Here is a 26,146-nt window from a genome sequence, read left to right as displayed (position 1 = left end):
GTATGTTGATTCCTTAAAAATTTGGAAATAGAAATACCATTTGACCCAGCAATCCCATTACTAGGTACATATCTTAAAGTGAAAGCCAGGACAAGAAAAGATATGTGCACACAACGTTCACTGCAGCACTATTTACCATAGCCAAAAGACAGAAACAAATTAGGTGCCCATCAACAGAAGAATGGATAGCCAAACTATGGTACATACACACAATGGAATATTATGCAACCCTAAAGAATAGCGTACAATCTGCAAAACACTGCATAATGTGGATGAACTTGGAGGACCTTATGCTGAGTGAAATAAGTCAATCACAGAAGGACAAATATTGTATTAATCCATTATTGTAAAAAGTTAAGGGAAGATTTATATATGGAATGAAACTTTCTTTGTTGGTTACTTGGTGGGGGGAGGATACTGCTAGATAGGTAGAGACAAGTATTGATTTGGGTGAAGAGAAGAGCAATGCACCAAATGTGAGTGATCAACACAGTGGCAATGATGAAGAGGAAGACATAGAGAGGCACATGGGAGATATGACAACAAAGATGAATCCTTTTGTATAAATAGTACTGCGTTGTCAGTGATGGCAAACACTGATCTACAGGTGGATAGATGGGTGGATAGGCTGAATGATCAGGTTTGCTTCGCAGGGGGGAGTGTGCCCATGACCATGTATAGGGTTGACAGACGATGTTTCTACAAGCATATTTGTATGTTCGGTAACAAAGTCCAGGTATACAGCAGAGCTGACAAGGGACAAGGTTGTGGTGACTTCTTGGCCACAGTCAGCTACCCGGAGGGAGCAAGTAGTTGGACTTGTGGGGTTGGGACCATAGTCACAAGGGACATCAAGCTCAATTGGCATAACATACTACACAAAAACACTGTTCCACATCCTACTTTGGTGAGTAGTGACTGAAATCTTAAAAGCTTGCAAGCAGCCATCCAGATGCAACGATGGGTCTCTCCTCATCCAGAGCAGAGAAGAATGAAGAAAACCAAAGATGCATGGAAACAATTAGTTCAATGGACTGGCAGACCATGCGATCCTCAGCCTATATGACCATGAGACCAGAAGAACTAGATGGTGCCCAGCTACCACTGTCAACCACTCGGAGAGGGATCTGTGCAGGAGATCCTGGAGAGACTGGGAGAACAATGTGGAACAAAACTCAAAATCACGGGGGAAAAAAAGACCAGGTTTGCTGGTCTGATAGAGCCTCGTAAATCCGAGACTATGGCCCCTACCTGCACTTCACGTCTAGAATTAAACTCACTCCTGTGGCTTCCAGCCAAATGCACATGGGCTAAACATTTAGTTCAGGTAGACATACTCCTTGGAGAAATCAATCATGATGGAACAGAAAGGTAGTGTATGAACATAGAAGACCACTCGGGGGGCAGGGGTGTATGAAAGGGAAGGACACAGGGAAGAGGTAACTGTGGGGAAGAAGTGGGAAGAGAGCTGTCACATCTGCAGTCAATGTCATGAGACAAAATGTGTATGAACTACTGTATGGAAAATAAATTTGCTCTGTAAACTTTACAAATCACAACTAAAATTAAAAAAAAAAAAAAAAAATGCCTTTGGCTACTAACCAAAAGGCTAAGAGATGCGGCCATCAGCCACATCATGGAAGAAAGATAAGGCAGTATGTTTTTGTAAAGATTTACAGCTTTGGAAACCCTATGGGGCAGTTCTTCTCTGTCCTACAGGGTCATTATGAGTAGGAATTGACTCTATGGATGTGGGGTTTGGGTTTTTATGAATAGGGATAAGATAGAGAGAAGGAAAAAGAAGGCACTAAGAAAGAGTGAGAAAGAACTTGAACTAACAGTACAATTTCCTGATTGTGCAATAAGAAGTTGCCTTAAATGGATTCTAAGTTTAATTCATCAAAGTATTTCCATTATCATATCTCCTTCATACCTACTCCACTTAGTATCACACCAAAAAGCAGTCAAGAAAATAAGCTGGCCTGCTAGAAGTTGAAAATCCAATAATCATTATCAGGCCTGAGGGTAGCTAGGTACGCCTTGCCTCTAAGAGCTAAAATGACTGATATTTTTCAGGAATCCTAATTGCTTTCCACACAGTAGTAATAAAATCTAACATCACCATAAAGCTGTTGATACAAAACCAAATTCTACCTCTTGCTTAGACTGGTACTTCTTCAACTCAACTGTGCCATCTCCAATCACGAAGGACTCTTGGTGGCCAATCAGACGGTTTTCAGTTTGAGTCAGGAGGTCACATATCCCTTGGAGTTTTTCTTTGTACTCCTGCTGACACTCTGCCACAATCTACAGTGGAGCAAAACCAAAGCATCTTTAAATGGGTGGTGATGAAATTGCTATTGTGACAGCTCCTTATTAGAACATACTTTGCAAGTTTCTTCTAAATAAGCTTTTACAAGTATGCTGTAAACATGATAGCAGTGGGGTACAAACAGAGCAAAGTGAGACAGAAAGTAAGAGAACATCTCATATACAAGGAAAGAGATTGTGCCTGCTCAACAGAATACTGGCCATGCATATGTGTGAGAGATGGAACTTCTGACCGACAGGAAGATAACATCCCATTTTCTTAAGCTCTTGAAACCTGTGACACACACAATTAATTCTGCAAAAGGATATCAAAACAGAAGTTAGTTGTGATTTGCCTATTAACATAATTGATATGTGCATATAGGTTATCATGCTAGAGGCAATGCCTGGGTGCTTTAAGAGATAGTAAGAAAGCCCTGCATGCAGTATTTTCACCTACTCATGGTGTCTAATTCTACAGATATTCCCACCCCTTGGCTCATTATTGTCAATAGGGCAGCACTCTTATAAAATTCATTAAATCTTTCTAAGAGATTTACATCTTTTATTTCCCTAAATATATACAGTAGTTACACATCTTACAGCCATAGGCAAAGTTTACTAAGAGCTTAACATATTCCAGGCAAGGTGGTGTTTTATATGCCTTCTGTCATCAAATGTTCACACCACTACCAGGTAAGCACTAGTTTTTTCCAATTTACTAATGAGAAAAATGAGGTTAAGTGACTTGTGCAAGGTCATACAACTAGTGAGTGGTGCAGCTAGGATCTAAAATCAGCAACTTGGTTCCATAGCCCATGATCTAAACTGCTGTATAATACTGCCTCTGGAGGGAAAAAACATCCTTAACATCTTTAGCCATATCTTCATCAATACATCCCTTAAAATTTCTGAGTGCATCTTGATATTTTATACTCCTAGAAAAAAAAATCAAGACTCTCTCCTGAAAAGGCTAAGTTTTAGGGAGTCATGAAAATTAAAACTAGTGAAGTCATAGCACCATTATGAAAAACAATATTGTTATATATTTTAGGATCTTTACATGGTACCTGTCCATTAATTGCCTTTCCAGAAAATCATTCCTATCTTGCCATAATCCCTGGGTATCTACATTAAAGTTTCATACTGAAGACTAAAAACCAAGAATTCCAACTCCACAAAGAAAGGCAAACCTTCTGATCATCAAGATCTTGTTCTAGCTGTAACTGAGTCTCTAAACGTTCCACCTGGGTCGTTGCTGATTCCTGTACATCAAGAAAACTCTTCTGAGTTGTATTTAAGAGCCTCAGCAGCTGTCTGCTTTGGTTGGGAGACAGATCTTGTGCATATTCGGAAATGAAGAACTGCACATCAAAGGCAGTAGTCTCCAGCTGCATTTTGGTATGTCCAAGGTCTTTTAATACATTCTGTGAACAAAGCAGTGCGAGTTACCAACAGAGAGTTAAGCCATGATAATAGCAGTATTTGAAAAAATAATAAAGTTTAACTATAATATTTATTTTTAAAACAGACCTCTTTCATCAGGGACTCAAAGTTTTAATGATACTTTTTCATTATTCACTTAGTCAAAAATCTATCATCTAGTAATAGATGATAATGATAAAATTACTCAAACACTATGTTGTTGTTGCTGTTATATGCTGTCGAGCCGGCCCCGACTCATAGCGACCCCTCCTTGGGTTTCCAAGGCAGTATCACTACGGAAGTAGGATTGCCCAACCTTCCTTCCGAGGAGCGGCTGGTGGGTTTGAACTGCCAGCCGTCTGGTTAGCAGGCAAGTGTCTTAGCCACTATGCTACCAGAGCTCCCTAAACACTATGGCAATTGATATTACATAAAAATATAAATAACCTCTCTAGCAATATCTGAACCTCGTCTGCTACATCACAAATTAAAATGTAACTCTGATAAAAGGTAAAGGTTCAACTTATGTACATTAAGCACAACACTGTATGTATGCACATTCAGACAGTGAGATCAAAGTATTATTCATGTAATTCTGTCAGCATACAAATGAGAGTGTGTGGAATTTGAAACATGAATTGAGTGGGCTACCAAGAATTTCAGTTTTCTGACCCCTAGGCCAGAAGTCTAACCACCATTCATAATGCATATTGTTCAAATTAAGGACTCTGAAAAAAAAAAAGCATGCTAAAGGTGACTAACGTAACCATAAAAAAAACCTCACTGCCATCAAGTCGATTCCAACTCAAAGCGACCTTATAGGGCAGAGTAGAACTTCCCCATAGGGTTCCCAAGGCTATAAATCTTTACAGAGGTAGACTGCCACATCCTTCTTGTACAGAGCGGCTGGTGGGTTTGAACTGCCAACGTTTTGGTTAGTAGCTGAGCTTCAACCACTGTGCCACCAGGGCTCCTTGACTAATGTAAACACAAATACAAATATCAAAATGTAAAGGGTAGTAAGGATTTGACAAGGTAATCAGGATAGCCTCAAAATGGTATCCATAAAATGACAATTATTTTTTGAATAAACATCTCTGACAAACAAAGGAAGGTTAATAATCTTTTATTGCCTTAGTGAAGTCCTATTTTTTCTAAAATTTTACATTAAGTCCATAGGTCTTCAAATGTACTTTGTCATATCTATTTTGATACTTGCCTTGAGAAACTTCAAACTCTTCTTCAGTTCAGTATCTCCAATATTCTTTATTTCAATACCCTTCACAGATTTGCTCTTCTCTGATATCCAATCTGAAAATGACTTAAGCTTATGTAGAAATTCTTCATGGGAAATAGCTAGTTTGGACTAGAAAATAAAATTGTGTGTTCATTTCTGTTGGTCCCCAAAATGTCATATTCCTACAAATAATGATTCTGTTTTAAAGACTTAACAGTCTGAAAACAAAATACTTCATTTTATGACTAAACAATCAAATAATCCTCAAAAATCAGTTTTGACTTGGTGTGAAACATTTTTATGCCTACCATTTCAGAGTCAATTGCAAGCATAATCTGTTCCATCCTTTCTGAAGACACATCGCTGAGGGAAGACAAGGCAGTATGCAAACTTCTGTGGCTGACACTCAATTCTTGACGATGCCCTCTGGGAAAGTTACTCGGAAGAGACTTCAGGAACTCTTCTGCCAACTTCATGTCTTTTCTTAAAATAACAGCAATTGGAGCCAATCCCGATTCAAATGTCTGCAAAGAAACATATCCCATATCTATTTACTACTTTGTGAAAAATGCAAATATAACTAATGCTCAAAAGATAATAATAAAGGGCTCTCCTTATTTTTCCAAATCTAGCCATCAGCTGACTACCACCCATAAACAGGCAGCAGAAAAGTCTTACCTCTAATTGTTTTACTTGGTTTTTCAAAGCTTCAAGATTGTTGTTATCCAGAGACTCCTGGTGGAATAAGGGAGGTTTCATATCTTGAAGCAAAGCCAAATACTCATGCATTTTTTCAGTGTGCTGTAAACACTGTTGTAACTGACTGGAAAACTGAAAATAAATTTGAACAATTTCAATTCAATAGCTTTTATGCAGATTTTTAAAGCAAATAAGATGTATGAGAATATTCCCAAATGTTTCATGCAGCCATTTCCGTATAAAACGTATAGGTCAACTTACTTGTTCCACTGAGTTTTCTCCAAAAGTCATTTCTTTTGACCCTGATGAAATACATTCCAAATGATCTGGGGAATCATTGTATAACTCTTCAAGCTTCTCATCCGTTGGCAATGCTGATGCACACACTGCAGAGTCTTCTAGTCCAATTTCTTTCACATTCTCTACCTTAAGAGAAAAGTGGTTTCCTTCTTTGGTTTTAAGATCACCAAGTATGTGTGGCTTTTCATCCACCATCTCAGTAGATGATTTTTCATTTACGTTTCCAACCTCTTCTAGTTTCTGTGAATATCCATCAGTAAGCAGCTTATAGAAAATATTGTCCAGTTGCAGTGGAGGTTCTTTGAATATAATACCTCTTTTCTTTAGACAGCATTCCATCTGAGTTAATTCTTTCATCACTTCAAATGCTTCTGTAAGTTTTTGGCTAGACTGATTTTGCCTTAGTATATCAAAGAGAAGTTCAGATTGTAGATTTCCAATACAGAAAAGACCACCTCTACCTTCAGCTTTCAGTTCTGATACATTATTAAGGTGAGAAACTCCAGTATAGTCACTGATTTCAGAGTCACTGGACATACTAGATTCTTTCTTTACCAACTGGGATGTGCTAATCTTTTTAATTAAGTTTTGAATTAAAACTTTAGTATCTACATAGGCTCCAGCCTCTTGAGGATGACCTTCTTTCCATCTGCTTTTCAAGATTTCCCTTACGTCCTCCACCAATATCTGAGATAACTCAGGCATCAGCACCTCCTTTTCTTGGGGTCCTAAGGACAAGCCTTCTTCTTTTGATGGCTGTTGCTCAATTATTCCTTTCTTACTTTTAATTTCTAGGAATGAGCAGTCAGTGTCTGAAGTATCACTGGCATTATTTCTTACTCTATTTGTACAGAGTTCTGGCTGCACAAAGTCAGTATTTTTCTGCAGGTCTTCCACATCTCTAAGAGGTAAGACTTCAAGTGTGGTTTCATTATTTTCTGGTGTGAACCAAAGAATTTCTGTTTCTTGTTCTGAGACAGTTTCTTTAGTACAAACATCATTACCTTGAACCATCTCATTCCTAAGAGAGCCTTCTTGGGTAAGAGCTGCCTTTTCTTTTGCATTTTTAATTCCTAATTTTAAGTGTTCTTTCATGGGAGAGGCAGCTATTAAAACACAGGTAGGGATATCCAAATTCAATTCAGTTTGTTGAGTGATGTTTAGCCCGTCTTCTATGTCATTTTTTTTACCAGGATAATGACAAGTATCTGCATTTGGTTTCAGTACATCTTTTGTTTTTATGTTTTTACCACAATGTTTTAAATGAGTAAATAGATCAGGTTCTTTATCAGGTTCATCAGTAAACAGATCTTTAATACTTGTATTCCCTTCAGACAAAATAGTGGAGTCACCAATCACTTTGGAAACTGGTGTGTCAAATATTTCTTCAAGATTCTCAAATTGAACAGGACTTTTACTGACCACTCTTTGTAGATTCTTTAGTTCATCTTCAAGACTTACAGTCACTTTTTTAAGGCTTCCTTTCTTATTATGCTCTTCATTGTTTGTGGTTTGTGGAAGTGGAAACTGACTATCGCCTAAATCAAGACTCTCCCTTTTCCCTTTATTAGGCAGAAGTTTGAGACTTTCCATAAGCACTTCCCCTTTATCTGAGCATATGTTCTGAATTGATGTTCCATTTTCTTCTCGTCCATTTCTTTGATGATCTTTGTCAGTTACAGATATAGATAAGAAATGGCTTTCCTCAGCAGGTTTTCCTATTAAATCAGGCTCAGAATAAATGATTTTATCAAAAGACGAATCAACTTTAGGTGTCACAGTTCCAAAATATTGATCTTCACCATTCACAGAGTCCATAGATTCTGCTCCTTGAATCAACTTAAACTTTGTGCTCACTACATCATCATCCAAATCAGAAGTTGAACTGATACTTGAATTATGTAATGTGTCCACAGGACCAAAGGTTTTTTCTGATTCACTGTCTTTAATGGTAGGCACCAATATACCCTTACGTGCCATTTCATAATTTAACAGATGTTCTTTGCTTTTTCTAACTGTCTCAGCTGCAGATTCTGGATGGATGCCTCTTTCAGTAACTAAGCTACTTTTACTAGTTGATTCTACGCATAAAATATTTTCACTTTGCTGTTTTTCTAAATAACTATAATTATTCATTTTATCCAGGAAGATGATTTCATTAATACTTTCATTTTCATCACTGTTTTCCTTCCCAATTTTGGTAGCACACAACTGGATAGCCATACTTTCAATTTCTTCTTGGAAGAGAGGATTTTCATACTCATCTCTTCCTCCTTCACCTTTATCACCATCACCATCATCATCATCACTGCTGTCATCCTGATCATTACTGTCACATATGTAATCCTCACAACTTTCTTCATTTTGCACAGAATCTAAATAATCAATTTCAGGTTTATATTCTTTTCCAGTGTCACATTCTTTTCTTCCTCTCCAACTCCCATTGTCATCAAATTTAAATGAAGCATTGAAGCTCTCTTTTCCTTCAAAACATTCATAATCAATCAATGAGTCAGATTCATCACCTTCAAAGTTATTTGTGTTTTTCGATATGGTTTCCAGCAACTGTCCATTGACCTTGTCTAAGGCAACTGGATTTAAATATATTCTTTTGCCAGCATCTAATTCAGCTTTCTCAATACATATGGGAAAATCTTGAAGCGGCTCTGCTTTTTCCCTCACACTTAAGCTACTAACTAGACCCTGCTGTGTAAACATGAGATTTTCATTTTCCTTTGAGGCATCATAAAAAATATCTCCAAGAGGAAAAGACTCATCATTTTCCTCTTGCAGTGTGTCATAGTCCTCAGCTTGCAGACAATCACAATCATCACCTTCAAGAAGCAGAGAATCATGGTCATCATCTTCAAATAAGGGAGTATCATAAAAATCCTCATCACTATTAGTGTCTGTTTCTGTGTCACTCTCCTGATCATTCAATAGTGATGTTTCAGAGTCACCAGCACTGACAGTTTCTTCAAGCAATGGAGTATCACAAATGTGAGATGCACTGGCCTTGTCAATACCTCCCTTTGGAGTCATGACACAAGAGTACTCTTCCATTTCAGACTGATCTTGTTTGTCTTCAGATTTCTGCAGAAAAGCTGCATGCATTTTTCCATCCTCATCATAAGTATCTGAAATGTATTTATCACTCTGGTGTTCTACCTTAAGATTACTACAGTCATTATTCAAGGATTCTTGTCCAGAGTGCTCTTCTGGTAAACTGATGTTTATAGCTGCAATTCCTAAAAACTGATCTTGAAATTTTGTTTCCACTTTCTGACCCAATACCACAGTTTGGTCACTACTCGGCAATGTAGAGGCTCCACATTCATTTCCATTGCTCTTTGGGGTGCAGATGCCTTTAAAACTTTCTCGATCATTCCTCAACTTATCATGACTTAAGAGGGCACTTAGCCTGGGTGAGTAGTCAAAGAGTGTTGAATTCCTTTTTGCATTATCTTCATTCTCTGTTTCATTCAGGTCACACAATCTATTAACGTTTGATTTCATATTAGAATTTATCAAATCACTTTCAAAGTTATGAGTGTTTTTAGAATGACACCATTCAATTGCATGTTCATTTGTTTCAACTTGATTTTGATTTTCACAGTTTTTAAGTACATTTCCAGAGTCATGTCTAAGCATGCTAACTTCTGCAAATTCAGGTTGTGTTATATGTGATATGAGATTTGGAACACACACACTGGATGAGCTGCTAACTTTATGATCAATTGCTATATTTGTCAGGCTTTCTGACTGATAAAATTCACTACTGTTAACATTATTTTCTACTTCATGAAGCTCTTCACTCATGGAGTGCTTTTTATTTTCAGTGGTTTCATCACATTCAGGTTCTCTGCAATGACATTTATCAAAACTACTTGGTGGAGCTGGACTTTCATATTTTTCTTTATTTTCTTTACTTGGAGCATTATTAAGAAATACACTAGAGGGTCTTAAATCATGACATTCTTTTGTGGGTGTGTCATCATATTCTGCACTACAGCCTTCCAGTAATATACCAATAGCCTCATCCAAGTCTCCATCATACATCAAAAGCCTCTGCCCTGTATTTGCATCCATATAGCTATTTATCATCAAATAAGACAGGAATAATTTTTTAGTCTGTTCTGAGCTCTGAGTTGCCACTGGCTCTACTCCATCAAAAACATCCTCTTCCTGACTATAATCATGGACCATAGATGGTTGGAATTTACAAAAGGAGAGCCATCGTTTAGCATTTTTACAAGAAGCTTCTGAGTCTTGCAAATCTGGCATTTTATCAGGCAGTACTATGCTTTTTAAAATCGATGCTGTGTTATTATCTATAATCCCTAGGTGTTTAGCAACATCCAAATCGATGACTTGAGAAGTTTCTGGAATATAAAGAGCAGCTATTTTCTGCCTACCACTCAGGATTTTGTATGCCAATTCATTTGTAATCAATCCTTGCTGCAAGGAGGAAGATGTGGGAAATATTTCACCAGAGTGGGGCCAAATGAGTCCAACATAGCCTCGCTGAGCCTCCAGTATCAAAAGAGCACTGCTGGAAGTTATTAAATCACACTGGACTGCCTCATCTACACTTAAACGTTTACCAGGGTTTGACTGAATGATTCCACCTGTCTGAACCTGATATGTGAGAATGTTGTTGGCTGTGTCTCTGTCAATTACTCCTTCTGCTGTAGCTTCTTCAACAGTCATCCTTTGACCAGAGTTGCAATCAATAAGACCTCCAGAAAGAAGCTGTGCACCTAATAATCTAAACATGGTTTCACGGTCTATGAGACCTTCATGAAATGCCCTTAAAATGCTTATGTTTCTTCCACATTTTAATGTGATTCTGCCACCTTCTTGTGATCGCACAGGTAGAAGTCGCATCCTGGTGTTTTCCTGTAGAACACTTCTTTGTACCATATCTATTAAAGACACCTTCTCAGAAGTGCAGGGGTCAATTAGATCTTTGCACATATTTTGCCTTTCCAGGACTTTAGAAAATAATGCCGAGGAAATCAAGTTCTGTTGGAAAGCCTTTTGTAAAGTTAACTGTTCTCCTGTGGCTGGAATAACCAGAAAGCCTGTGGAAAGCAGTATCTCAAGAACTCTGATGGCCATGGCTTCGGATAGCACACCTTGTGCTAGAGCATCCAGCAGTGGAATTGTGGTAGACGACACAGCAGAAATAATTTCCTTAGCTTTATTTAGTTCTTGGAGTTGGCACAAAATTTGTTCATCAATAAGGCCATGACTTTTGGCATCTTTGAGGTCAAAGCACTTTCTTAATTCTGGTGAAATTAAACCAGAAATCATTAGCTGTGTCTCAAGCAACCTGATTCCTGTTTCATAGTCAATGAGGCCTCTTGAAACCGCCTGAAAGACTGAAAGGACTTCTCCAGTTGTCTGATCAATGGTACCTGCAATCACTTTATCCAGCTGAAAGGAAAACGCAAAAATCTCAGGTCAGCCACCTATACAAGGGTAGCAGAGTTTCATGTAACTTATTTTGCGTGTTTGTAAATACACACTGACTTAAAAATCCTCTACTTACCAGAGTGCAGCAATGCTGTGAATGTTAGGCAGCTCAAATGCGCAAGTGATCTATGTCAGTGATCTATTCAACAGCACAAGATGTAACAAAAGCTTTGAAAACAACATGCATCTGTGAATTGAAAACTTAATACTGTGTACATTAACAAGGTTAGTGAGGACACAACAAGAGTAGATGATGAGAGTGAGAAAACAGAACACATACCTAGAAGGCAATTCATGCTATCTGCAACTGGGTGAGATTAGAGTCTATAGACGTGAGGCAGTGTATCAAACCCCATGCTACTGATGTTTACAGCATACAGACATTTTTCAAAGATAATCAAAAACTTAAGGAACCAGAAAAAATTATTACATACCCCCAAACTACAACAAAATTATGTAGAAAATATTTCTGGGAGTAAAGGAATTAAAAGTAAACATAACTTTTTGAATACTATTTTGTATTGGATTTTAAAAGTTTAAGTTCAGGCCAGATTTTAAGTGATTTCTGATATATTTTAAGAAGCTGTTATGATCACTTCACTATAACATATGGTCTTGCATTACTCAAGCTAGTCTCATGGGCATCTCTATAAATCAAACAAAGGTTCCAATGCCACCTACAGAGATGATCCACAGGCTATTTTATAACATCATGTTTGTATATAAAACACTTCATACAGCAGTAGAAGAATGGCTTTTAAAGAGAAGAGTTAGAAAAATGAATGATTCTTTCTTTTACCATGCAAGCAGAGAGTATTAAGATGTCACAGAAACTGATGACCAGCATGTGTAAGACTGCATTTAATAAACAATGCTGAAATCTTCAAGCATTTAAATACACTCCATTCATGTTTTTTCCGTGTACAAAACCCACGGTCGTTCAATTTTATTCCCACAACCGTGGAATAAAACTAAGAATCTTGAAAATTCCTCATGTCTTAAATAAATATTACCTTGTCTTCTACATTTATATCTCCTGAGGTTTTTGCTTCATGTAGTTGTTTCAGAGATTCACTGAATAATAAATTATAACCTTCTTGAAGAGATTTCACTTGCTTTTCCAATTCATTTCGTTCTTCATCTGTCATTCTAAAATAACCAGAAAGTATGAAAAGAGAAAATACAAGTCTTCAAGTGATAGAGGTGATATATTAGGCTCTGACTTTCTGAAGTACATAGCCATAAAATAAAATATGACCACCTATGCAATTGCTGGGAGCTCTGGTAGCATAGTGCCTAAGGCACTTGACTTCTAACCAGATCAAACCCATCAGCCACTCCTCGGAAGGAAGGTTGGGCAATTTGCTTCCGTAGTGATACTGCCTCGGAAACCCAAGGAGGGGTCGCTATGAATCGGTCCCACTCCACGACACATAACACCACCACCAACATGCAAATTGCTCTGGGCTTAAAATGATTGTATGTAAAAATTAAGGATGGTAGAAAGCATGCAGAAATCCTTTCCACGCCTGAGAGAGGAACTGGAGAAAAGGGTATAAACTGATACATTAGTACCTCTGTAGCAAATACAAATTTCCAAAACAGTAATTATTGCTCTCTGACAGAGGGAAAGATTCCACTGTTTTTTCCAATGTCGAAAAGCAACAGTGTGGCACCATTACTCTAAATGAAACCTGTTTAAGCTGAAGGCCAAATAAAGAGGAAGGAAAGACATAAGGAAATCAATTTAGTTTTCTAAGTCACTCCTCGGAAGGAAGGTTGGGCAATCCTACTTCCGTAGTGATACTGCCTCGGAAACCCAAGGAGGGGTCGCTATGAGTCGGGGCCGACTCGACGGCACATAACAGCAACAACAAGGTAAAATACAAAGTCATTATGGAACAATCACAAAGAGGATATCCAAAAAGGGTTTCAGAAAAGAGTGGATTCCTTCCCTAATTTACTGGCTAAATGTATGAAGTGCACTGCTGCAAAATGTAAGATCAGTATATAAGAAATCGTGTTGCCATAGGGCTCAGCTTAAAAAAAAAAAGGAACATATTTACACATATGCACTTTAAAAAGTCTGAAAGAGTGTTACTGAGAATTAAGACATCATAGGGATTCTTAACTGCCATGAATCTGTTTCCATTATCAGCAAATACAGATAACATGTACATTGCAGAGCTGTGGTAAAGACTAAAATTAATAATTGTTTGTTGTTACAGTAATAACTAAATTGTGGGTGCATTCAATTGGGTCCAATTTAAAAACATCTCAATTAAAATTTACCACCTTCTGTTTTGTTGAAGGTTTTTAAGACCACTTTGCTGCCTTGAGTAGAAGAGCTAATGAACAACATACCTGTCACCATGTTTAGCCAAAAATAACTGCAGGGTTTGAAGTGCTTCAGATAATTGTTCCTTCTTGGTTACCACTTCCTCACTGGAAATCTATAAGGTAAATAAACAGTCAGACTTTTCCTTCACAAGACTAAACAATTTTTTTTTTTTAAGTAATCAAGTAAAAAGTCTACTTTCTGGGCGATTCAGGTCAATAACCATTTATTATCAGTGCATAATGCTGGCTAAGAAGAGTGCTGCACTTAGATGCATGATGATCGAAAGCCACCTATCTAAAATGTCATTGCTTTCATGAGGAAATAGTAATACTGTACGGTTCTTGCATTTGTCCCAGCCCAACATCATAGGTGGCCAGTGGTTTAGCACTCTACTCTGACATCCTTGTACATTTTAGTATTCAAAACAATACTTGATTGTGGAACACTATTCAAGAGTATCTTCTTTCCCCTTACCTCCTACATATAATACTCCTTTTGAAAACAACAACAAATATGGTAGAAGTATTTATCTGTAAGTCTGCAGATCAAGAATAATAATTTTCGTTGCCAAGAATCACACTTGGCAAAAATCACCTTAATCGTCAGAGAACTAAAATGATCTGTTTGGGGAAAAGCAAAAGGTTGTAGCACTTTCTCCTAATCTCTCAGTGTTACCACTTTTCAGTATCTACTTTGGAACTTAAGTGAGCAGAAATGAGTGGGAACAAGGAACTAATGAAAAGGTATGTTTTCTTCCTGTGTATTCTATTTATAATCTATTTTTCATGGTCATAAGTAATCATGAGACCAATACTGATTTCTGATTTATTACTTACATTAAATCATCTTAATTTCCTTTAACAAATAGATCAAGTGCTCTCAGAGATTTCCTAATTTAGGCCATGAACTACATTTTTTAAAAATTTTATGTCTACTGGGTCCAAAACTAATCTACTACTGTTTTGTGGAATTTACAACTAGAGAAGGATAAGGTACAAAAGGTTATGTAATTTATGTTTCTCAGGAGAAACTTGTTCTTCAAAGGGACAGGAAGATGGTATTTTAAACTAAATATTTACAGAAAATACTTTGAAGGTTGTTTGTTCTTAATGAAAATGCAAGTGATTTCAGTTTTATATTTTTTCCACATTATATATAAGACAATGAGCTAATCCTGCTTTATTTCCATTGAATAACTTTTCAAATACATAGCGAGGCCTATAAATCTCTCAAAGTACATTTGTCTCATGTAACAGGCAAAATTAGACAAGATGCTGAAGCTTTTCCCTATTTAATCAGCTCAACAAAAAGCTTTAAATGATTCCAAGTAAATGAGCTGTAATCGAATGCGTAACTAGAAAATGAAGCTAAACATGAAGATGACTTACTGCCGTCGAGTTGGACCCTACTCATAGCGACCCCCTCCTTGGGTTTCCGAGATGGAAGTAGATTGCCCAACCTGCCTTCCGAGGAGTGGCTGGTGGGTTTGAACCTCCAGCCTTCTGGTTAGCAGTCAAATGCCTTAGGCACTACGCTACCAGAGAGTGCGTAAAATTTCCAAATCTCAGGCAGGATAATGTAGGACAGTGTAGAGAAAGTATTTTTATTTTTTAGAAAAGTGCTGATTATATCTCAGTGTAAATATATTTTTAAAAACATAGCAGCAATACCGGAATTTATACCTTCATTACCAATGTTCTGAGAACATCAAGTGGTACAGTTTAGTAGACTGCATGGCGCACTAATATCCCACAAGCTGCAGTCATCCAACTAATTAATGCTAAGTGGTTGGGGTACAGGGTGAAAAGAAGAATTCACTCAGGTAAGGCAAAGAATTTAGAAATTCAGTGATTAAATGAAGAATGCTTCTTTATGAAATAGAAAAGACCCACAAAATTACTCAAAAAAGTCATACTCAAAAATGTTAATACCATAATTTTTATTTGCATCATTCTTAAAACTGTTTTTTATGTTTTATGATAACAATCTTGAAACAAGTTCTTTTACTATATTTAGCTTTTCAGACATTAGATGTTTGTAAGATGGTGTTTCACATCTCTGCTATAGGATTCTAAAATTCAGATAAAAACATGTATAAAATGTTTTTTGGACATCTCAACAAATTAACCAATGGTGAGACATTGAACATAGTATTTGCACCTTTAAAATATTTCATAGACATATGCCATATGTTTATGTGTATATTAATGCACATAGTAAGCTCACAGGGATGACATAAAGAAGCAGAAAAATGAGTACCATCACCTGTGAATTCACCTAAGCTATGAGGGGAAAAAAAAAAAAGATGTAGCAGATGTTTTATATCGTAGCTTGGTTTTAGGAGGTAGTAAGAGCTAAAACGTAGCCTCTGTCAGAAAATACTAGTGTGCATGATATAATGAATATTGAGCACTTTATAGTCACAGTTCCAAACATCTTCCCCGTGAGTGATCCGAAGCACCAGGCTAACCAAATATAATTAGGTTTTGCTGTGTAAAGTTATTATTTGTCTAACTATTGTAAGCCTCTTACACAACATAAACTGAAATTTAACTTGGTGACAAGTAGTAACTATTGCAAAGCAGTTTGAGCTTTCATCAAATCTACCTGGTATGTACCTCTCTTTGATGATTTTCATATTTGCGTAATTAAAACTTCTTTCACCTGTTGCTTCCTCAAGTCCAGTGAAACTTTTTTTGGAAATGTAAGGTGGAAAAAGCAGTAAATAAAAATTGTTGTTTTTGTTTTTCAATTTAATAAGAGAGAGAGAGAGAGTATGTACCTTTATGGTATGAGAGTACATGGATTTACTCTGGGCACAAAACAGAAGGACTCAACTCTTCAGCAATTCTCATCATAATAAACAAGAAGTACATCTAACTATAAGAAGCAGCAGTACACATATTAGTCTACTTTAGAGTTCAGGTTTTGGAATCAAATACCTTGTTATATAGCACATACTAGCTTTGTTTCCTTGGGCAAGTTACTTAACCTCTCTGATCCTCATGATAATTGCCTATAAAAATGGGGGAAATTAATGTAAAGAACATAGTGCCAAGCAGAGTCTATCAACTCAGTAATTACTAGCTATTATTATTACGGAGCAGGACCTCAGTGAATACCTTTTGCTTAGAGAAGAGAGATTTTCCAGCTTTCTCTCCATCTCTCAAAGTCTTGCTGATATTTGATACCCATTTCTGCAATTCTTTGGCTTTTTCAACATGCTCTTTCTTTTCTTCTTCCAGTGACTTCTGACAGGTGTGAGTGGTAAAAAAAAACATATAGTCCAGTAAATGACGGAACTATTAAGCTGACCTCTCCACAGAAAAGAACGTAAAAATGTTGTTTTCATTACACAGGTTACTGAGACATTTTATTCATTCACTTAACCACGTGTATCATGTCACATAGCAGATGAACTTCCAAAATGTTTATGGTGGCAAAGCAAGCTGTGACAAACATTCTTTAATGATCAGGCTAACCTCCCAGCTGTTCCATAAGTATGACAAGTACACTCTACTTTATTCATGAAGCACTAGATCTTTGAATTGCTGCCTTTGCATTAGCATTACAATTATGATTGTCTTGAGAAAATATCAGATAATGTAAAGCTGAGCAAATAGAGAATGTCTGCACACATAAAAATTACATAGCGGGGGAGGAAAAATCCTTTCCCCTTCGCCAGCACGTAATACATTCATAACGTTAACTTTAATTCCAAAGACTTAACTAGAAATGAGAAATGCTGGTAAACATTTTAATAAGTAAAGCGGTTCACTATATACAGAAAGACTTAAAAACTTTTTAATTTTTCAAGGCAATGTGAAGCCTTATAGCACTGGGAACAAACTGACATCTTTCTCTTCAATTCCAGATGCTTTGGGAAGTCCCCTTTCAGTGAGTTCAATGTATCATTTGATAAGTGAGAACCCTAACATCAGGCTGGACCTACTCAGAGATGGAGAGAGTTTGCAGAAATGAGGCTGTGAATTCAGTGGAGCTCTTCAATGTTATCCCATATTCTAGGGAAAACCTTTTCATTTTCAATGTGGGCAAGATTAAAAAAGCTATTCTCAAAGCTAAATGGAACCACTTTTAGAGTCATCTTTTGCTATTTTTAAGAATTATTTTTTATTTGGAGCAGTCAGCTGTTTCCTACTCTCAAGAAAAAAATAGTATTTTAAGGATGTTACACAATCACTAGACTATGTGATTAATCAATACAGTCATGCTTTGGACAGATGGTGGAACTAGACAGCAAAGAAATTTAAAAAGTAGGACAGCTGTCCTATTATGATGAATAGTAGAGGCTAGAAATTCCTGTCATCAAGGGTTCAGACACTTCTAAGAATTTAAGCCCTGTGTGGAAATCAAAATCAGCTTTTTCTAAGGCTTCTTTATATGTCAATTTTCTTTTTGTTTGGGGGCATATTATATTTCTGGCATATGACTTTTGATCTTTGAGTTTCATAGCAATGTGGACATCTATAATACCTACTTGAAGAGCCTCTTCAATTGACAACCGGGAGTGAACCTGTGGCTCTATCAGCCCCCCTGTCAAGTACTGAAATTCCAAGCATCGGATTCCCATATCCTTACTTATAATATTTGCATTCACAGCTTCCACCACGGACATCACTTTGTTAGTGACCGGATGGCCAATCCCTGTGATTACTAATTCACACTGTCGCAGCTGCTGGGCAAAGCCCTCATCAACCAGGCCTCTGTGCAAAGCTTCAGCCACCCGATGCTTTTTGCCAGTAAGGGGATCAATTATCCCTCCAGTACTGATTTGGGCTTCAAGGCATCTGAGAGCAGTAATCCGGTCAATCAAATTTCTACGGGAAGCCTTCAGTAGAGAGATCCTTTCCCCACTAGCAGTCAGCCAGTACCCTGCAACAGGACTATGCAAATCCTTCTTGGGAACTAACCGGCTCATCAGAGAATCAGCAAGTTCTGTAAGTGTGATGAGGCCTTCCTGATACTTCTTGACCAAGGCTTTGTCAATTATTCCCTGCTCTATAGCCTCGTTAATATTGAACTGCAATCCTGTTATAGTATCAGTCAGCATACGAGAAGGATGCCCATAGGATTCAAAAAATGTGGCTTCTTTCCACTGATACTGCTGCCCTGAAAGCTCAAGGTATGTACTTTTTTCTATTAGGTTTCTCTGAAAAGCCTCATACGCAGTCAGTTCTGCTCCTGTTTTAACATCTACTACAGAAATTTTATGAGTTTTCTCTACATTGAGATTGGAAATGTTCCTCTCTCCAAATGGAAACAGAAAGCACTGGCAATCTACATCAAATACACACATTCGTAGTAATTCTGAGTAATACAGGGCTTGCTTGTTATTAGGATTAGGAAATACTCTTGTGTTGCTTGATGGCTCATGTAAAAATTGTAAAATAGCATTATTTAACAAGCCCTGCTGCAGAGCAATTTCTGGAGGCACTCGGATGCCTCTCACAGGGTCAATGACACCCCCGCTGGCAATCTGGGCCTCCAAGATATGTTTACCTTTTTGTCTGTCAAGCATTCTGTTCTCCATAGCTTGAAACACTGACAATGTCTTAGAAGAATATGAATATCCCCGGGATGCTTTCTCTGCCTCAAGGAGCCTAATTTTGAATTCAGGGTCAATAACTCCTTTAAGGACTGCATCTTCAACAGAATATGTCTGACCTGAAATGGGATCGATTATAAAACCTGTTGCAGCCTGAGCTTCTAAAAATGCTAATGCCATCATTTTGTCAATTATGAATTTCTTGGCTGCTGAGGCAAATGAAATCTTTTCTTTAGTGGATTCTAGGTAAAGCCCTGCAATTGAGGTGGATTTTGTCAAATACTTGCTAAGAGTTTTCTGAACTTCTTCAACAGTCTTAAGACCAAGTCGCAACTGCTCAATCGTTCTCATGTCCAGAAGCTTAGCTTCAACCAACTGCCTCGCAGTCACAGTGTGCTGGAGCCCTTGAAATTTAAATTCATCATCCCTAACTGAACATGCATGGCTTCCATCAAAATTCTGGAAAGTCTCTGGTTCTAAGCCTTTCTTAAGAAAATCTCTCTTGACTCCACCAGATGCTCTGGACCCTTCAAGCATCCATTCTTCAGCACTGAGAACTGGGTTCTTATCTTGTTTTAATGTTGTAACTTCCGCATGTATATCATACTGCTTGTTCTTAGCTATCTGTAATAGGAATTTATAAGACATTAAAAGTTACCTAAAGAATATTATGTCACTTTACACATTCTCAATTCAAACATAACTTCTATAATAACACAGAGGGCAAAACAAAGGAAAATTTTCAAACCTAGGAGAGTTCAGAAATAAGTAATATTATTTTGAGACTCTGAAGCTTACTTTAGATAACAAGGCATTACAGTGGTATGTTTTAAGAAGACTGAGATGAAATTTGGCCACAGAACACATTAGAAATTAAAGTTAACTACGTGGTTTTTCTAGCTTTGTTATGGTCATGTTTTTTCTGTATAAATTCCAACAGATATAACAGAATATCCATTATCTCTGTGTTTAATCTCAATCATTTAAAAATTAAATAGTAATTTATATTGAAGATTCACGCAAGATACTAAAAATAATTACAGGATTATTTCTTTTGTCAAAATTATAGCCAGACACACTCAAGACAGATTTAAAAAAAAAAAGAAAATTACTCAAGGAATGAAAGGAAACAAAAGAAGAGGAAACCTGACATGAGGTATCTGATAAAGTCTCAGAACATATATTATACCTCTAATGGCGCCAAAAGCTTCACCAATTCCATTTCACATTTGTCATCTTGATACCTAACAGGTAGTCTGGAATTGTGCAGAGCTTGATCTCTTATCTTCTCTATTTCTGATAGTCTTGTAATAGGATTTGTCTCATCAAAAGTTATCTGTAATTCAGTGCTTGTTTGAGAAAAATACTCAGAGTAACACTGCTGGCTTTTCTGGACTTCTTTTGGTGTTTGTTCGACAACCTGATGTTGCCATTTTTCTTCCAGTTGCCGTGGTTCTGGGGTCCATCTCAACAGAGGTGATCTGGCCCTTGAGTGGAGTTGCCCCACGTTCCTAGAGGAGAGTTCTCCAGAGTGCTGACACTCCACTGTCATCTCAAACTCTGGCTTGAAGGTACAGTCTTTGGCCGTGTTCTTTTTTTGGATGTCACACTGGAGCAAAATCAATTGATGTTCATGCTCCTTTATCTGCTGATCCATTTTTTGCTTCAGGTTTTCAACTTCATGTTTCTGGGACATCAGCTCATCCTCAAGTTTCTGACATTTCTGGTAATGATTACCTTCCACATTCGGCCCTTTTTGCATTTGCTCACGATACTGTTGAAGCTGTCTTTCAAGTTCTTTAATATTTGTTTCACAAACCTTAGCATTCTCTTGAGCCCTGCAATTTTCTTGCTGAAGTGACACAAAGTCATGTTTAATGCCTGAAATGTCATTTTCAGTGATGACTTTGGAGTCCATTAATTTTTCCATCTTTTTCCGAAACTCCTCTGCTGAATGTTTGAATTTATCAGATTCTTCCTGGAACAGAACCATCTTTCTGTGTGTCATCTGCTCCTCGATGGTCTTCAGGTGTAGTTCGTTTTGAACCCTTTTCAACCTGTTATTTAACTCTTGCACCTGTGCTTCCTGTTGCTGTGCTTTCTGCTCTCCGAGCCGCTTTTCCTCTTTGGAAGCATTCAGCTCAGCATTCAGGTTTCTAACCTCTTTCTCAGTATTCCGTATGATAATGTTCTGCTTGTCACACTTTTGCTTAAATTCACTAACTAAATTTTGACTTTTGGCCAGGTCATCTTCTAGGCATTTAATTTTCCTGTGGAAATCCTGTTCTGTTTTTGTCTGCTTATGCAAGTGTTCATTTGTGTTGCGTAGCTGCTCTTTAAAACCATCTGCCTGAATTTTCAGCGTTTCACATCTTTGCTGGATAGCTTGTTTCTCTAAAACTACATTCTCTGATTCAGCCTGAATTCTCTGCATCATTAATTTGGTTTCATTATTCTGCCTAGTAAGCTCATCTACTTTTTGTTTTAGCATTTCTGCGCATGTATTACTTTTCTCCAATTCTTCATTAAGTTTTTGGATTTTATCACTGTTTTCTTTTTCAGCTCTAATATTTTGAAGCAACTGCTCATGGCTTTTCTCAAATTGTTCTTTTAGATGATCTGATTTTCTCTGGCAGAATCGTGCTCTTTCATTAGAAATATCCTTCTCATCCTGAAAAGAATTGATTTGTGAATTTAAATGTTGAATATTTTTCTCAGTTATAGCGTGTGTCCTAGTAAGTCTGTCTACTTCTCTTTGTAGTTTACCTTTTTCCTGATGGAGAGATTCTAATTCTACCTGATAACTGTGCTTTATCTTCTTAAGGTCATTAGCTTCTTGCATGACCTCTTCAGCTTTATCTGTAGTTTGAGTCAACTGTCTACTAAGTTCTCTGAGCTGTTGAGAATACCCCTGCTCTACCTGATCCTTCCTTTCCAACTCCAATTTAAGGCACTTTAGTGTACTATTGGTTTCATCCAGTTTTTCTTTTAGCAAACTAGCCTTTTCCTCAGATGACGTCTTCTCAAGCTGAAGGGCATTAAGTTGGTACTTCAGCTCTCTCATGTCTTTTTCAGCCTTTCTGTTGGCGACCATTAGTTCATCTACCTGCTGTTTGAGTTCTTGTGCTTTATGTTTGTCATTCTCTGTCTGAAGACCTGCACTAGTTGGCAATGTATTTTCTCTACATGAATACTGGATTTCAGTTATTTTTCTTCTTGCTTCCAATTCAATTTTCTGTTTTTCTTTCAACTGTTTCTCTGCTATCTGTTTTTGAAATGCAAGGTCTTTTTCCATTTGCTTTATCAGCTTCAAGAGTTCTTCCTCGTTGTCTTTCTTTCTTTTTAATTCATCTATTAACTTACTTTTTTCTTGCTCCAAGTCATTGAGACTTGAATCTTTTTTTTTAAGATGATCTTCCAGTGTTCTCCTTGTAAAAGTGTTTTCCTGTAACTGATTCCGGAAATTGAAGAGGTTTTCTTCCACAGCCGCTCTTTTGGACTCAGCCTCCAATGTGAGCTGCCTCAGCCGCTCCAACTCCCGCTCTGCAGACTCCTTCTCTCTCACAATGGTTTCAAGTTCCCTACGGTACGTCTTGGCTTCATTTTCAGCTCTTATTTTCTGCAGAGCAATGTCTTCTACATTCCTCTGCTGCTTTCTCAGTTCGTTTTCTGCAGCCTCCTTGACCTTTGGAAGTTCTTCCTCTACTTGAGACTTTTGTTTCTTCAGTTCAGCTATCATTTTTTCCAATTCACTTATCTTTCCTGTAAGTTTGCTATTCTCAATCATTGTTGCCTTCTGACGCTGAAGCAGATCTGAGTATGCCCCATGTTCAGAAGTCTCCTTACACCTTTTAATCTACAAGAGATGTTTTGAAAGTGTCAAATCTGTTCTATTCAAATTTATCTTACAAAATCTGATGCAATGTTCATAAAACTACTTACAAAACCAAGTGAACCCAAATGTAGAACAAGCACTAGCACCACCACCACCACCTTCTTCTGAGAGGAAGCTTCAGAAAGTCAGCAGAAGACAAAAAAAAAAACCCTTCATGACAGGTTTTTTGAACCAAAGAATCTTTTTTTTTTGGTCTCTCGGGAATAATTTTATTTTAAAATTAGCAAACTCAGGATTTCACATCAAGAAGGAACTTTACAAAACATAAAGCATGACCCTAACCTTTTACAGATGAAGAAATTGAGGTGCAAACCCACACAAATGGGTTAGTGATAAAGCAGGAACTAACACTCTCACAATAATGCTCTTTCTACTCTCTCACGCCACTTAGCTAAGCTAAGGAGAGTATACAACATACAGGAACCATATGATACTAAAGAATTTGGTTTCCAGTACTTGGCCCAATGAAATTAAAGATGATATTTATGCCCCATTGTTTTGTGGTTAAAGAAACAAAATACAGAACTTTGGAACAGAACGCCAAATCCTAAAACAGTACTTAACATAGGAAAGAAGGAAATTCACATGAAAACTTGTACTTCTAAACTCAACTTCCTTACTTGCTTGGAGTTGCCATATCATAACAGAATTGCTAATGCAAAGGCAGCTACAGTCCCTGATGTTTTTAGAAAAGATGTGCTTCTTGCACATACTCACAGATTTTGTTGTTGTATTGCCTCACAGGAATCCACTGTGACAAGTACCTTTAGATACTCCATAAATAAAAATTATGTGTTAAACAGAAATGCTTTATTAAATATATTTAGGGACTGAGCCCGAGTGTACAGAATGAAATATAAGAATTTTTTTAAAAAAATCTATTGATAGAATTAGTCTCAGCTGGGAGGAATACACATTATCCTGACTACATGGTTATTTTTAATTCAATATAATTTTTATTAATACCATAGTGCTATTAGTTTCATATGAGCAACTCAAAATCATCACTATTAGAACAATTTAACTGGGAGTAAAGAAATTATTCTAAAAAACAGTTGTTGTTTTTTTTTAAATTCAGAAGCACTGTAGAATTTTAAGAATTTCATTCACATTATGGTCCATTCATCTTATTTAGCATCCTCTAAATGCTGGATTCCCAGTAAGTGTTACAAGCATTTCAGCTTTTCTCTTTCCTAACCCACGTATGGTTTTTACCAAGAATTCATGTAGAAACAAATCTCATCACAGTCCCTATTTTCTTCATCAGGACCAGCTCTGACACTGCAACATTTTACCTGTTTAAATACCAAGTTTGCAATATTTTACAAGTAGATCATTTCCAAGAGGGTCTTATATCTCCAGTTCTTTATCAAGTTTTCTTTATGAAACTTAGCTTTTGCTAAAAAGTTTTGAGTCTTTATTTTTTTCTTGGTCATGTTCTGAGATTATATATATATATATATATATATATATGTATGTATAAACAAAATATATACAGATATGTATGTATATATGTATATAAAGATATATATATATATATATGTATGTATGTATGTATGTATAAACAAAAACCATACACACACACACACACACACACACACAGCAGCTCTGGTGACATAGTCCCTGAGGCACCTGACTGCTAACCAGAAGGCTGATGGTTCAAACCCACCAGCCACTCCTTGGAAGGAAGACTGGGCAATCTACTTCCAAAGAGATACTGCTTTGGAAACCCAAGGAGGGGTCTCTATGAGTCGGAATCAACTCAACAGTGAGTTTGGTTTGGTTTATTTGTGTGTGTTTGTGTGTGAAACGAAAACCAGTCACTGCCATTGAAGCGATTCTGGATTCTGACTCACAGTGACCCTCCATTGGGTTTCCAAGGCTGTAAATCTTTACAGAAGTAGAATGCCTCATCTGTCTTCTGAAGAACAGCTGGTGGGTTTAAACTGCCAACCTTTTGGTTAGCAGTCAAATGCCTTAACCATGACATCGCCAGAGCTCCTTATATATATATATATATATATATATATATATATTCCACAGAGCAAATACTCTTATTGAACCCTCAATTACTTAGTTTTAGTTTTTACTTTAGTTTTAGTTTATTAGTTTAGTTTATTAATAATCTCACATTGTCTGGATAACCCTGAATTTTTTATAAAATATTAGAAAACTATTAGAAATAATTTAATCCTCTTGCTTTACTTGCTTTCTTATAGATCTCAAACTTATTTATATAGGAATAATTTCTCCACGTTTTCCCTAAATGTTCCCCAAACAAACACACTGTCCCCTTTAATCTCTGAAATTAATATTTAATGTATTTTGCTCTCAGTATTGACTGGACAATATATTACTTCCAACATCAATTAACATACTCTACTAACATTTCTCTTAACTAATCTGGTATTACCTTTTGAATTTAACTTTCATCTTTCCATGATTTCTCATGCTTATTATTATAAAAATTCTGCTCTCAGGGCAAGCTTTCTCACAGGGTATCCTCCCAGCCTCAGACCCAGAAGAACTACTGTTTTGAGTCAGAAAGCTGAGCTACATTATCTTTTATAAGACATCCCATTCATATGATCCTTAAGTGGCAAATTTTTAATCAGGAATGTTTTATTTTATTTCTTATCTATCTAATTTTAAAATTGCTTTCTTTGCATGTTCATTCATAAGCTATACTGCTGCGATTTTTAATTCAACATCTTTGGCATTAAAGAAAGACAAGCATAATTTATAAATATTTTAAGTCTTTTGAAATATCTTCTGGTTCTGTCAACCTCTAATTCAGCTTTATCAGATAAACTGAGCAAAGTGCCTCACAGATGTAAGATCAGCTATGCACTATAACAAAGAAAAGAGATTTTTAATTAATTCGTGTTACAATTA

At 36.8% G+C, this 26,146-nt stretch overlaps 1 protein-coding gene across 1 annotated transcript in view; it reads right to left on the bottom strand.

Annotated features, from left to right (window-relative positions):
* DST (dystonin) overlaps positions 1 to 26,146 on the bottom strand; it is a 614,637-nt gene that overhangs the window by 154,796 nt on the left and 433,695 nt on the right. Inside the window, exons 37-46 of the mRNA XM_042781628.1 lie at positions 16,913 to 17,041; positions 13,814 to 13,902; positions 12,463 to 12,598; positions 7,182 to 11,410; positions 5,933 to 7,103; positions 5,651 to 5,803; positions 5,281 to 5,496; positions 4,955 to 5,101; positions 3,504 to 3,737; positions 2,155 to 2,307 (exon numbers count right to left, since the gene is read on the bottom strand). Of these exons, the coding sequence (XP_042637562.1) occupies positions 2,155 to 2,307; positions 3,504 to 3,737; positions 4,955 to 5,101; positions 5,281 to 5,496; positions 5,651 to 5,803; positions 5,933 to 7,103; positions 7,182 to 11,410; positions 12,463 to 12,598; positions 13,814 to 13,902; positions 16,913 to 17,041 (6,657 nt within the window). The remainder of the gene's footprint in view (positions 1 to 2,154; positions 2,308 to 3,503; positions 3,738 to 4,954; positions 5,102 to 5,280; positions 5,497 to 5,650; positions 5,804 to 5,932; positions 7,104 to 7,181; positions 11,411 to 12,462; positions 12,599 to 13,813; positions 13,903 to 16,912; positions 17,042 to 26,146) is intronic.

Source organism: Orycteropus afer, unplaced genomic scaffold, assembly GCF_000298275.1.
Source record: "Orycteropus afer afer isolate SDZICR_OR568_19922 unplaced genomic scaffold, OryAfe1.0 scaffold00140, whole genome shotgun sequence".
NCBI classification, from domain to species: Eukaryota; Metazoa; Chordata; class Mammalia; order Tubulidentata; family Orycteropodidae; genus Orycteropus; species Orycteropus afer.
This window is presented reverse-complemented; position numbering and strand designations above follow the sequence as displayed.